The following is a 15,166-nucleotide window of genomic DNA, read 5'->3' on the forward strand; positions in this document are numbered from 1 at the left end:
ATGTAAATGTCTACATTATTTTCTGAAAATTGTTCTCCCCTGGAAGAAAACATTTGCTTCAGTAATTGTTAGCATTAAGGTTGTTGCCAAATAATCTCTTTGGTTGAAACAAGCATTTTATTAGGATACATTTTTGCCAAAATAAGGATGACCACAAGAATTAAATATGAGAGTAAAATAAGCAAAAACTTTTTTGTCCTTTCATTAAGGCAAATGTTAATTATTTTGGTAATGTTAAAAATGATAATCACAGTTCCTTGCCTTTATCTGTCTGTTAAGTCAAATTATAAATGGCTATAAAATCCTAATTTTAGGATTGCAAGAAATCATTGATTAGAGCTAGAAGGGATTTTCTCGGTCCCACAGACCAATTATACTATTATAAGGAAATTGGGTCCCAGGTAAGCATGTGACTTGCCCAGGGTCATTTGATGATATTTGAACATAGACTCTGTGACTCTGAAACAAGCCCCTTCCCCTGTCTCTTATGCTGACTCTATCCTTGACTGGAGAGGGAATTTAAAATTCTTGATTTTGGGACTAAAAGTGAGACTTAAAAGGATTAAGTGACTTTGCAGGTTCCTTATTAGAACCTGGCCCATGCCATGGTGATTTTGGTGTTGCCCACCTCACTATGAAGTTAAGAGGAGGCTACTGGGGCTTTGGCAGACTGGTTTCAAGATTCATGGTATAACTGCCATGGACAAAAGGATTGAATTTTATAAGTTAAATATAGTTATCAAGTAAAAAGAAGAGAGCTTCCATTTAGCAGTTTAGGGAAGAATCTGTTGGCTGTTATTAAACGTGGCTGCCAAACTAATGAAGATATGTAGCAGATTTGCTATGATTTTGGTATTTTTCCTAAAGTTTTCTTTTTTTAATGGTTTCTATTTTACTTCTCAATATTTTTCTGAGGATGGCAAAAAATATAAAAATAAAATCATATTTTAGTTGTATATAATGAATCATCATGGTTTTAATATTTTATAGTAGAGAATATAATCCTAGATCTCTTGAGGTTAAGAACTTCTTTCACATAAAGCTAGTTCTTTTGATTTTTAATTTCCATATTAACAGCTTAAAAATTATTTCAAAATCAATCAGACTACAATGAAAGTTGGGGAAATAAAATATTAATTACTTTTGGGAAAAGTGTAGTCTTATATAGTTCCCACTAAAAATATTTTTGTTAATCCCACAAATACTGAAATTTTATTTCTATTTATTTCAGATTAAGCCATATCTGATTCTGTGTGAATAATAATTTCTGTCATATACCTTCCATTTTAAGGTTTGCAAAGTACTTTTATGTGATACTCTGCTATCTTCACAGCTAAAAAAAAACATTTATTCCCATTTTGCAGATGAGGAAATTGAAGCTGAGAGAAGGGTCTTGTAGAAAATAGGCATCTGAGGCAGGATTTGAATTCAATTTTTCCTGACTCCAAGTTAACCCCAGTCCATGATACCAATGTATCACATTATTGTTTTTAGGACAGGAAATTTGGAATACCCATAACAATTAATTATAGTTTTTTTGTTATTCATTGACTAGTTGCCATTTGTGTACCTTTTTTTAAGTCTTAACACTGGGGCAGCTAAGTGGTGTAGTGGATAGAGCACCAGCCCTGAAGTCAGGAGGACCTGAGTTCAAATTTGACCTCAGACACATAACACTTCCCAGCTCTGTGACCCTGGGCAAGTCACTTAACTCCAGCTGCCTCAGCAAAAAAAAAAAAAAAAGTTTTAACATTCATTTGTAGAGGAATCATTAATTTTTAATGAATTATTTTAATTCTCTTTGTTAATGATCTAAATTATAGTCAACTTTTCCACCATATGAAAGCATGGGTTTTCTATTCACAAACTATATCAGCATTCCTCAGGACTTATAATCAGTTATAATCATATTTCTTCTTTTGAAAAAAATGTTTTTCACATTTTGTTAGAAGAATATGCTTATATTTTGTCTCTTTCTGAGATCTTTTGTTTTTCCTTCTAAGTTCCCCCCCAAAATTTTCCATTATGATCACTTGAGATCAATCTTTGGACAAAATTTTTCCCTTTATATCAAATTAAATGCACAGATCTTTTCCCTAATATCTTAGCATACTCTATTGTTATTACATTAATAAGATTGAGTCTTGTAATCTTTTTTGTGTGTGTGGAAGGAGGGAACCATATTTTACAGCTTAAATAACTTAATGGCCTTCAGATTATCATACTTTGAATTTTCTATGATTTTGAATTTGATTTCTGCATTTACCTGCTTCTTAATTGACTTGTAAAAAAGAATATAACATGGCATCCTGTGGTGTTTTTGCACATAATAGAATGTAGTTTGGAATTTGTTAAAGTTAGCTAATAGTTAAGAGATTTTAATTATTTTATCAGTCTTGCATTTTCTGCTTTTTGGTGCATAACTAGATTACAGTAATTAATTTAGAACAAACAACATAGTAGTCAACCAATTAGGCATCTGGATAGCCTAAGAATTTAGAGAAACGTAAAGTAAATGAAAGATTAACTTCAGATTTTTTTTGGACATAGATCCTTTTAAAAGATATCTTGTCTTCAAGTCTTTTTCTTCAGTACTTCAAATATCTGAAATATGAAATACTAATAATATATTTTTTATATTATTCATAAAAGACTTCTTGTCTAATTTACTCACTTAATTGTAACTTCAACATTTTAAGTGTTGGAAGAGACCTCAGAGGTTATTTAGTCCAATACCTATCTATTTACTATTTTCTTGTTTAAAAAAAAAAAAAATCTTCAGGAGTCTAGTCCAACTCCTACCTATTATTTACTGTTTTCTTATAAAAAATCAATTTTTAGGAGATATAGCCATCCAGAAAATGGGGGTCCCATCTTGTCTTGTCATAAAACTAAACAAACCAATCATAAAGTCCTTTCCCCAAAAAAAAAAAAAAAAAAAAAAAAAAGCTTTGTTATTTATATTTGTGTATTTGTCTTGTCTTTTTTTAGGATGTAAGCTTCAAGAGATCAGGGTATATGTTCTGTGATAGCATGCTGTGAGTGCTTAATTTTTTATTAGTAGAATAAATTTAGATGCTTTCTCTGCCTGCTTTTCTGAAGTCTAAAATCTGTCAGATTAAAAGGCTCAGCTAGTCACCATATCATACTATACATTTCTTGATCCTTCTAATGCTATCTATGTTCTGATTACTCTGTGGTTCTCCCAGTGCCTAAAACAACATTGATAACTACTGTCACTTTCTCAGCCCATCAAGATAAGAAGAAATTCACTCTCTAAACAGACTCCCTTTTTAATCAACTTGAAGGGGTGTCAAAATTCCTGCTGTTAAAATGGAAACATATTATTTAAAGTATATGCTGAAGAGCTAAATGAGGTTTCTTGAAATTTTACTTTTGTAAAAGTAAATCTAGTGTATTTTGTAAATAGTTAACCTTGATTAGAAGCCATTTTGAAAAATGAGATACTTTGGCTATTCCAAAGGATACTTGAGAAAGCAGAAGGAATCATAAGTCTAAATCTTGAGGGGACCTCAAAGGCCACCTGGTCTACCCCACTGAGGCCCAGAAAGATAAGTGACTTGTCCAAGAGAACAAAAGTAGTAACTGTCAGAGAAGAATTTGAAACCAGGTACTCTGACTCTAGAACCAATGCTTTTTGAAATACATCACTTTGCCTCCTAAATACTGCTTAATGCTCTGATGTAATAACTATTTGAATTTAAGAGTGTCTTATTAATTGGTGTGGTTTTCTAAAATATTGTAATATTTTATAAATTTTATTTGGGCTAAAATGTTCTTTGTTTCATTCTTTGGCTAAAGGGGGTGGGTAAAAGATAAAATCTAAAATTTCTGTAGACAACACAGAATTTCTTCTTGTCTCAATCTTGAGCTAGCAGAGCCCTTTCATTCAGTAGCTTTCAACAATGCAAACGTCAGTTAGGGGCTTTGAAAAAAAAATGATGAAACTAATATATTAAAACATACTTCCAATTTTATTAAGATATTTGATACTGTACAATATTCTTACAGATACCTTATAGAAATGTTTTATCAAAAAATAGTCTTAAAAATAGATTACTAGAGGAATGGATTTTGTGAATATGTTACATTATTTCTTTTTTTTAATTGAAATTTTTTATTTTCAAAGCATATACAAGGATAATTTTTTCAACACTGACTTTTGAAAAACCTTATGTTCCAATTCCCCCCTTTTCCCTTCTCCCCCCCCCCCCCGATGGCATGTAATTCAATATATGCTAAACATGATAAAATACATACATACACACACACACACACACACACAATATTTTTCAACATAATTTATTGTAAACATTGTTATTTAACAAGCTTTCAGCAAAAGAGTGGAAACATTTTATTATGTAGAACTGGATATTATGATAGCATTCATTGAAGACAGAAATCTACATAATATAGATCTGGATCACTTAGGAAATAGGCATGATTCAGATGAACCAAATCCAAATCTTGGGACTTTTACATTTCTTGTATCCTAAAACTGAAGAAGTTAGGGAAGTACTTCCATGCTGAGATTTCGGTTAAATGTCTGCAGTTAATTTTTTTAAAATAATATTTAACTTCATCCAATAGCACCAGTAAAAGATTTTTCTCTCTTCAGACTTTTAGCATAGTATAGCTAATTTAGCTCTAAACTTGAAGAAATCACAAAATAGAGAAGCCCAAGGTCAACTAGGAAGTCATAGGAGCCTGGAGCAATTCAGCATGCTATGAAAAATAAAAATGGAAAAACTACCTTCTTACATTTAATTCTGATAGAACAAATCAAGGACATCTAAAATTTATGAAAGAGCATTTACCTAATAGTGCATACTTTATAGGGAAAGAAGCGCCATACCATCTCAGGAAAATAGCAAACTGTGGAGATTTAGACAGAAGATGGGTAAAAGAAATTGTATTTTAACGTTTTTGCTATCTTTGTAGTATTGTACATATATAATATTGTAATCATATTATTAAAGAAAATTCCATTGAAGTTACAGTATTGTGGATCAATTGTAGGCACAAGTATTATGGGAAGAAAATATTATAACTTAAAATTAAAGGAATTTGCTGATTATAGCATTTACTCTTCAGAATAGGATCTCACTAAAAATGTCAAAAGGAATTTGTAGCACAAATTTGTGGGGAGGGACCTTAGAATACAGTGATCTGACCTTCCATCTTACAGATAAGGAAATGGTGGTTCAGAAGAGAGAAGTGATTTGACCAGGGTCTCAAGGCTTATAGGGGAGCCAAGAACCAAACTCAAGTCTCCTCAGATCCAATCCAATGTGCTTCATGCTGAAACCAGGCAAGCATTGATAGATGATAATAAGGCAAAATGTAGATAATAAGGCAAAACATAGTTAAGAGACCTTTGAAGGTGAAGTGCTGAAGCCATTCTAATCTTGATTCAACTTTGGTCAATTCTTGATGTTAGTCTCAGTTTGACTGTGATTGGGTTGGTAGTTTTCTGTAAGGTCTCCAATCTTTGGTGCTTAATTTCCATGGAAATCTGGCGGAATCCAAGGGTTGATGGTATTTGGAACAAACAAGAAATTTATTCCTTGTTTAGCTTTTCCTTTGCAGAATGTGTAATAATGGCACAGGGTTTGTGGTAAGGTTGATTAATATTTTAAAATGTTTTCTATATTAGTTTTGAAAATTCATTGTAAAAGCACATAAGATTTCTTGGTTCTGGCTTCAAGAAAATATTTTTTATGTTTCTTCTTACAGTCCTAAAGAATATTCTTACTTATAATAAGGAATTCCCCTTTGATGTTCAGCCTGTCCCATTAAGGTAAGAAAAAACCCTGCCAAAAATCCACTATTGTAACTCCAATGTTGTTCCTGGTTTTATGGCTATTTTTGTATTCACATGAGTTAGTAGTATATCTTTGGGAAATAAGTGACTTGGAAGCATGTTGTTTACATAGCGCATTATGGCCTTTTTTATGTAGAAGGATTCTAGCACCCGGTGAAGAAGAGAATTTGGAATTTGAGGATGATGAAGAGGAAGGTGGTGCTGGAGCAGGGTCTCCAGACTCTTTTCCTGCTAGAGTTCCAGGTAAGACTTGAAAATGATACATGTATTTTTATTTGAATTTGGGAAGGGTGGAGTTTTTTTCCCTTTGTTCTTCCTAGGAGGGAGGAAAACTCCTCAAGCTGGTTTTCATGGCTTGTTTAAAGTAGTTGCTCTCCTCTATCATTTTGAAAATAGCTCACATTTTTAGAGTGCCTCAAGATTTACAAAATTGCTTTCCATATATTATTTTCCTAGAATGTTTTTAAGTAATCAGAGTTAGGAATTAAAATTAACGACATGAGTTTAGTAGTAACTAACTCTAGGCTCAGGCAAAGTGGCCCTTGGATGACTCCTATGTCTTGTGAGAGAGGGAATAAGCACAGAGAATTGTTTTACATGCCTAGGTCAGGGAGCTCCATGCTTCTCTTCCTTTTCTGCAGCTCGCCAGGCCTTTTATCTTCCTTGGCAGGCTGGGGAGTTTCCTTGTCTTTTCTCCTGGCCCCCAACCATCTCACCACACCCTGTTTTTCTCTCTTTGTACAGTTCATTTCATATATGTCATGAGCTTCAGAAAGTGGGAATATTCAAGGATAGCATTTTTTTTAAGGCAGTGGAAGCTTTTTTAATATAATTAAGAGTCCAGGATTCTTAACACAGTATAAGATTTATTTATTACATTACTTCTAATATGTTGTTATAAGACTGCAAACAATCTTTTGCAAAAGAAGTAAAGTGGACTATGTAAATTCTCTTGCTGGCTTGAAATTTCTATTTCCTCCTCAAACTGCATGCTATAATTAATGTGGTTTCAAGTTTTTGGAATGATGACTTAATTTACTAGACCAGAAACCTGGAGCAAATGACAGCAATGAGACAGAAGTGATTTGTATCTATGTTCCAAGATGCTCAATTGAACTTGTTTCCTGTTCTCTTACTGTGAGGCTCATCTTTTTATGAGAGATTGGTGTTAGGAGGTTTGGGTTTTTTGGTTTTTTTCCCCTTGAAGTGGTATTGTAGTATTTAAGTGTAGCCCCTCTCTCCTGTCCCCTGCACAGGGTCTGCAGGTTTACAATATTGTATATGCCGAGACAAGTCAATTTTATTGACCCTCTTTGTTATAGAAGAGAACTTCGTATCTTGGGATAAGACTTCTGTAAAAAACTAAAGACGATATCAGTAAAATATCCAAAATTACATAGTTGAAAATAGCAGTTTTCTGATTGTTTTTGTAACTTATTATGAAAAGTAGAGAAGTATATAGAAGTAAACGTAATCAGACGGTGGGGGAAGTGTAGTAGAACCAAATGAATGTGTCTGTTACTTTGGATTGCCGGTTGGGGCTGTCCTTTTCACAATTGTATGTAAAGTTGCATTTATTCTGAAAAATATAAAAATAACTTTTAAAGCATCTTCAAAGCACAGGAACTTTTCTCTTTTTAAATCTTGCCTAAATGCTGTATCTGCAAACTTAGTAGCAGAATAATTCTTATAATTGGTCTGACTAAACACTTCATTAAAACCACATACTTTTGGAATGACTAATTTGAATTCTCATGCTTTAACACTATTAAGTAGACAAACTATACTGATTTGTCTAAAGGTTATTAAACTGCATGAGTATTCTGAAATGTGAACTTTATGTAAATTCTAGATAGCAATCAAGAATGGTTTTAAAAGTTTGTTATTGGGAAAACTTCACATTTCGGTAATTGCCTACAGCCTTAAGTTTGTGAAATTGAAATTTGATTTTCTAGTTGTTTGGCATGAGAGATTAGTAAACAGTTTTGATCCGCTTGATATTAATAAACAGTTGTCTGTAAGTAGATTGGCTTCAGGAGTAATGAGGTAGCACTGTAATTGAGTGCTGAACCTGGAGAGTGGAATACCTGAATTCAAATTTGGCCTCAGAAACTTTTTGCCTTTGGGGCAAATCCCTCTCTGCCTGCCTCAGGTTCCTCAACTGTCAAATGGAGGTAGTAATAGCACCTACCTCCCAAAGTTGTTGTGAGGATCAAAAAAGATACTATTTGTAAAGTGCTTATTATAAAAGCACAGTGTCTGGGCGGCGCACAGTAGACTTTTAATAAATGCTTATTTCTTTCCTCATTTCTTTGTCTGAAATTTAGATTTAACTTTAGATACAGCTTAATAATTTATATATCTATAATATTTTATATATCTATAATTTAGATATAACTGAAGATACAAATGTGATCCTACACTGTTTTGTATTGGCCATTGCTGCATGTCTGAAATGTATTTCTTCCTTAACTCTGCTTCGTGAATTCTCTTCCTAGAGGCTGCAACTCAAGCTTCATCTACTATATGAAACTTTTTTTGTTCTCTCTAATTGTTAGGTTTTTTTTCCTCCTTAACTATCTTGTGTTTTAACTACTTTGTATTTATTCTTTTTATATTTGTTTTGTACACACTTATGTATCTACTTGTCTCTTCTCTCTCCCTCCTCCTTCCCCAGTTAGAAAATATGCTTCTTCTAGGAGGGAAAGGGGTCTTTTCCATTTTTTTGTATTTGTATTCCCATTTCCTGGCACATTATATTGGCCTTGTGCTTGTTGGTTGATGCTTAGTGAAATTTTTTAAATGGTATTATAGAACAGTTAGATAAAAATGGTTTTTTTAATTTTCACTATCAAGTTTGAGCTTCTCTTATTCTGAGTGTAAACATACATAGAAAAGACAAATCAAATTAATTGGAATATAGTAACTTATAATCTTGGTGCCTTTGAAAGGGCAGAGTAGTGCTTGACACTTGAGCTGCAGGAAAATTGGAGATGGTGGGAAAAGAGATCCTGTCCTAGAGCTTATACCACCGTTTTGGTTTTACTTTTACTTTTTTGATCATCTTCTGTGGTTCTTGTCCTTATTTTGCCATAAATCTTTCACAGGGCATATGACAATGCATCTAGTTTCAGAGAACTTATTATAGCTGGTATTTACGTAGTTCTGTAAGACTTGCAGTCATTCTATATACATTATCTCATTTAATTTAGCTGAGAAATTATTCATGAAGAGATAAATATAGCAATACAAAACAGATGACTGCCAAAGTAGTAGAACAGTCAGCTGTAGGAGTAAGTAACTCATTCTAGAACATCATGGTCAGATTGTGTGTTCTTGTTATGTTACTCATTTATACACAAACAGATTATACATTTATCCTCAACATAGATTTTAAAACTTCTGCCTTTTGCTGGTGAACTTTTTCACTTAACTGACCAGGCGGTTCTTTGTATTGTCATAATGCATTTCTTTAAACTGTTAGAGAAGATACCCTTTAAAGAGCTAGTGCTTTTGCTGCTTCTTCACTTAAAGGTCAAATGCTAATTTTGTTTATTCAACTGTTTAACAAGAAGTGTTAGTAATCAAAGAAATAGATTACTTAAGAGTCACATACACATCTTAGTGTCTGAGCTGCAAAAAGGAAAACAGAAAAGAATGACAGAACTTGGTTTAACCCTGGAGAAGGACACTTCCTGGTATACTGAGGAAAGGGTTGTTCTTGGAATATTGAAACTCCGATTCTAGCTCTGCTGTGCCCGTCAATAAAGTTTTCCGATCTCTGAATCTGTAATTTGCGGCTTTTACAATCTTTATACCTAAGTTTATGTTTCAGGGATGTATGCAGGAGTTTTGTATGGCTTGGGTCCCCATTATGTAGTTGTGAATGCATATTTCCTTTAAAGGAAAGATCCTTTTAAGCTCTTAAACTGATACTTTATAAGTAGTGGATTAAAAAAAGTGGAATGAATCAAGTTTTTATTTTACCTGTTGGTAATAATAATTTAAAAAAAAAGGTATACAAAATACAATTTTACTAATTAGGTAGAAACTTATGGGACAAATAAATCTTGTGCATAGCTTTCTAGAACACAAGGGTACCTCTTTATTTAAGGTCAAGAAAACAACTCTGTTTTCTAACGTCAACGACAATTGTTGGAGTAGAAAGTTAGACATTACTTATTAGAATGAAGGAAATATCCTTGTGGTTAATGAGTGGTGTTGCACCTTTTGACCTTTAAATTGTCAGCTAGACCAAAGATTTCAATCAGTTTGGACCTTCTTGGGCTCTTCCTCTTGAGATTTGCTTTGGCCTTATCACTAATTCTTACTGATATATGGGAGAGCAAATATGTGGGACTAAATCTGGAAAGGAATGAGATTTGGGATGCATTTCTTTTCCCACCCTATGTTAAATTTGAGGAAATTATTTTTCACAACAAAAATTTTTGGGGTATTTGGTCATATTAAAGTTTCTCAGATTCCCAAATAATTTGAATTCCATCCAAAATTTTAGTTATTGCAGATTCCTCTTAATTATTAATTACCATGTTTTTTTAAGTTATACTTAATTCAGGGCAACAGGTAGTTGCAATTTCTGTACAGTTTACATTATTTAAATGATAAAATTTGGAATTATTATTTGTTCAAGTACTAAGTGAGCTTTTGGCATTGAACTAGGACTCTATAGATGTAGGGCAGCTTTCTTTTTTTGATTAATAATTGTGATTCCATGAACTACCTAATCTGAAAATAATTTTGCCATATTGATGATTTTAGGAAGAATAGTTTATTTAATTGTGTAAGAGCAAGGGCAATGTCTTTATGTTCTTAAAGTACTTATTTAAAATTATTGATAGGGTTAATGTTTGTTGCTGTTTCTCTGTTACCAGGTACTTTATTACCAAGGTTGCCATCTGAACCAGGAATGACATTACTCACTATCAAAATTGAGAAAATTGGTCTGAAAGATGCCGGGCAGTGCATTGATCCCTATATTACAGTTAGTGTAAAGGGTAAATAGCTCTGTTTCTACATTCTATCTCTGGTGCATTTTACGCTACTGCTTCTTGTGGTCAAGCCATTGATATTTTTGGTCATGTATCTGTGACAGACTCATTTTGGTCTACTCTGTAGTGAAATAGGATAACTGGAAATAGATCTCCATCATATCCACTCCCCCCATTTTACACCCCCCTCCCCCCCTCACTAATTGAGAAGGATATGCTAAGAGCAATTGCTTGTTAATTATAACGTGACACATAATATTGTTTTTCGAGTTTTCCTAAAATGTATATTTAATTCTAGTATTACTTTAGTATAACTCTAGTATATTTTGTGCATAATCCTCATAAGCCTCATTATGGAGAATGAGTTAATTCACTATATATTTCTAGTATCTTACTGACCTTTTTGATGCAAAATCAATTACTCTCTCATTTTCCCAGACCTTCCTGTTATAGGCACTTCCATTCATTTCCAAGGGAACTCAATACATGGGAGAGAGCTGTAGAGGTAGTTGAGAATTAGATTTTTGATGAATCATCAGTGCAGATGGAAAAACATGGATACACCCACAAACATCCATATCCTGAATGTAATCCTGTGGGACACTGAAAAAGTGAAATTATTTGTTATCCTTAACTATGTTGCCATGGTTATTAAACATGATTATTTTTAGGAATTTTCTTCTATGCAGTTGTTGATTGTAGACAATTTTATTTTCATTTTTTACTTTGAGCAGAGATTTAGAATTGGACTTTTTGTTGTTACTGTTTTAAGCTTTTATATCCCACTTCAATTTAACTAAGTAATTACTAAAAAGAACTATGAAACTAATTTGCTATGTCTTATCTAATAAGAACTGCATAATTAGTACAAATTGTCTATTTGACTGTCCCCTCATTTTGGTCAAATCACAGGGACAGATTTAATTTAAATTATGGTATTAAATGGAAATGGAAGGAGATATGCTGTTAACTACTAAAACATAAAAAAAATATATATATATGTTAACTTGAAGCTAACAGTGGTAAGTGCCATCAAATACATGTTCCATTAGAAATGTTTTGTAGATTTAAAAAAAAAAATTACTTATAAGATTGCTTTATATTTTAAGGAATGTATATTTTTAAAAATTATTTTTATTAGAGTATAAATGTCTTACACATAATAGTCACTTAATAATTCTTTTTTTTTTTAATTAATAATAATGATTCCATGACCTACCCTAAGACTCGTTTCAAGAAATTCTTAGTGAAATGGAAGTACAATATAATTAAAGAACTTGGGTGTCATTTTGGAGTTTCACAGTAATATAATTAGATCTGTAGTTACATTTTTGTCCCTAAATTTCACTTTGAATTCACAGTGTCTTGAAGTCCTTTTGTTCTGCAATTAAAAAAAAATTGATTGGGTTATTAAGGCCACATGCAATAAGGGCAAATATTGCTTCGGGTAAAACTTTAATCATTTAATGAAGACATTTGTGGGATGGCAATATGAGAAGTATAACTTAAGTCATTTACGTGGTTTATTTTTTCTTTGTATTTAGGTATTTCATAGTTCATGGTAGAAATTTTCTTTTTTATAGATCTGAACGGCATAGATTTAACTCCTGTGCAAGACACTCCTGTGGCTTCAAGAAAGGAGGATACATATGTTCACTTTAATGTGGATATTGAACTTCAGAAACACATCGAAAAATTAACGAAAGGTTTGTAGCATGAAAGAGTAAGAAATGGTGTCAGAGGACTTTAATCAATAGAGATATGACTAAATTTAAGCATTATGTAATTAAGAAAAACTTGCTTAGAAGCAAATTTCATTTTGGTTTTTCTTATCCTAATGAACCAGGGGTGCTACTCAATAGCAAAGCACTCCCCCCCCAATTTACCATATAGAAAGGTGGGTACTCCTAATTCCTAATTAGTTGACAAGAGGAATAGAGGACAAAATAAAATCTTTGAAAAAGCATAATGCAATAAAATTGTTGATCAATTAAACTTCTTGAGAACTTATTTTCCTGTGACTTCTACCATGTTTTTGTTAGAATATCCCCTAAAAAAATTTTTTTTTAAATCTCTCTGTCTTCTGAGATTTCACAGCTTACCTATAGTTTCTCAAATCTTCATTCTTTGGAAGAAATAAATAAAATGGAATTCAATCAAACCCACAGTCATTTCTGAACTCTTAAGATCACTTTAAAAGCTATGAAAATCTTTCCAGAAAATATTTGTTTTCTTTCTCCATTTGGTATGAAGTGAACATTCAAGAAGTGCTGTTTGAAAGAATAAGTACTTGGTGAATGAATTTCAGGTTGGAAGATATGTGAATGAGAACTGTTAATGTGTTTTTCCTTGTATTAAGTAGATTTTTCCATGAAAATGTAAGATGTTGTACATATAAGGCAAGGGAAGTTTTGATGTGCTAAATAACTTTTCCGTTTTAACACACCTCTGTGTCCTTGATGACGTGACTCACAAGATGCTAAAAGTAAAACTGTATTCAGAGTTTGAGTCCCCTCACATTCCCAGGTCTTCCAATTTTATTTTTGCAACTCCTTCAACCCTTCTTTGGGCCAGTGCTAAGGTACATACTTGGTGCTTGTTTATTTGAAGTTTAATTAGTCTATGCCATCTGTCTATTTTAACGAATGAATGGCCTCATCACAGATTTTGCCTTTGTGTTTGTGCTTATACATTAACATGTAGTACAGGGCTATGCATGTAAATACATTATTTGCTGGTGATAGGTGAATAATTCAAAAGAAACTCTGGTTTCTAAAATTATTCTTCCCCAAAATGAAAAACACTTGGGATCTTTCTCATCACTCTCAAATTAATCTCATGCTCACTTTAGATCACAGATATCCCCTTACGCTTCTTGAAGAGGTAATACTTTTGATCTGTTCTTATTGGCTCGGAGACAGTTTCTCTGGTGTTGTGGGAGGTGGAAGGGAGGAAGTAGCTATTTTATGGATCTGGGAGGGTTTTATTTTGGGAAAGGGAGGTCCACCAGCAGCCTAAGTATTATAATCCATTGTTTGTGGTGGGAGAAACCTGGCCACTCATGCTTCTATCTCCTCCATCCCGATCCTGTTGTCTCCTGAGCGATTGGTTTCTCTTTTCCCCCTGACAGGTGAGGCACTCCAATTGGACCCAAGTGCCAAGGCTGTGCACACGTTTCTGAACATTGTTAAGCTTCTAGTAACTTGTGAGTTTTGTCATCAGTGAAAATATTAGATGTGTGTTGGCGGTCTTTAAATCCGAGATACAGCACAGTTCCGGTTAAGTCAGCATTAATAGGTAACCAGTTAATATAAATTCCCCTGATTTTCCCTCCCCCAATTTTTATATAGCTTCCTTTGAAATTAATTGCTACTGGTATGTGGTGTTTCTTTCTCTTTCTCTTTAAAAGATTTTGTAGGGGGGGGTGGGAGGATGGGAAAGCTTTCCTGTGTGGTTTGGGGAATTAAAAATAAAGCCACCCAGCACCGCACTTTATAGCTATGGGAAAATGGCTTCTTTTCTAGCCTACCTGTATGCTTTCATTTTATAAGGTATTTTGTTCTTCCAAAAAGTTAGTGATATAAAAGCTTATTTTTTCATTTTATTAATGAAGTATTTCCTCTGTTCCTGTAATGTGATTTGTCACTTCAACAGAGAAATACACGAAAGATTTGTATTTTTTGTTGTGGTTGTGGTTAAAGGATTGTAGTTAGAATTCCTTTAGTGTCTCTCTTAAGCACTCTGCCAACCTTAATGCATTTCCATCTACTGACTTTTAAACATGGTTACCAGATAAATGTTTTCTATCATTCTCAACATCATCATATGTATTTTTAAAAATGCTTTGGTGTTTTATGATCTTAACCATTCATAAGATTTTTATAAATTTGAGTTAGTCTAGCTTACAGAAGAGTTTTTGGTAAACACTACAAATTCTAAATATTTTGAACTGAGAAAAAATATACTTGATTCAGGTTACTATAATTTTGCCAGCTGCCATTTTTTCATGTGCTGCTTCCTACTGGTAGAAATGGATTTATTCAGCAGAAATATACTGACTACATTATTGCTTATGTAAAGTTATTTTCCCTCTTAGGTGCAGCTATTTTCTTTGAATTCAAACACTATAAGCCTAAGAAAAGGTTTACCAGCACCAAGTGTTTTGCTTTCATGGAGATGGATGAAATTAAACCTGGGCCGATTATAATAGAGCTGTAAGTGATATGCATGTAAATTAATATTTGTTTAATAGCCATGAGTTACATATCTATGGATACCTTCCCCTGTTCATAAAGTAAAATGGTTCTCTGTA

At 33.0% G+C, this 15,166-nt stretch overlaps 1 protein-coding gene and 1 long non-coding RNA gene across 3 annotated transcripts in view; one reads left to right on the forward strand and one right to left on the reverse strand.

The window, feature by feature from the left end:
* Positions 1-15,166, forward strand: part of AIDA (axin interactor, dorsalization associated) — a 48,108-nt gene that overhangs the window by 28,640 nt on the left and 4,302 nt on the right. The window contains exons 5-10 of one of the 2 annotated variants that reach the window (XR_004233975.1): positions 5,758-5,821; positions 5,982-6,088; positions 10,738-10,860; positions 12,438-12,560; positions 13,985-14,151; positions 14,951-15,068. Coding sequence is in view for 1 of the 2 variants with exons in the window: in XM_031967082.1 (XP_031822942.1) it covers positions 5,758-5,821; positions 5,982-6,088; positions 10,738-10,860; positions 12,438-12,560; positions 14,951-15,068 (535 nt within the window). In the remaining variant the exon portion in view is untranslated. Of the gene's footprint in view, positions 1-5,757; positions 5,822-5,981; positions 6,089-10,737; positions 10,861-12,437; positions 12,561-13,984; positions 14,152-14,950; positions 15,069-15,166 lie in introns of those variants that run through there. The other variant, XM_031967082.1, reaches the window with a different exon arrangement.
* LOC116423378 lies at positions 6,874-11,432 on the reverse strand. Its single transcript, XR_004233976.1, has 2 exons — positions 11,254-11,432; positions 6,874-7,424 (listed from the first exon to the last, which is right to left on the reverse strand). It is a non-coding gene; the product is annotated as an uncharacterized LOC116423378 (long non-coding RNA).

The sequence above is a fragment of the Sarcophilus harrisii genome, chromosome 4 (genome assembly GCF_902635505.1).
Source record: "Sarcophilus harrisii chromosome 4, mSarHar1.11, whole genome shotgun sequence".
Classification (NCBI taxonomy): Eukaryota; Metazoa; Chordata; class Mammalia; order Dasyuromorphia; family Dasyuridae; genus Sarcophilus; species Sarcophilus harrisii.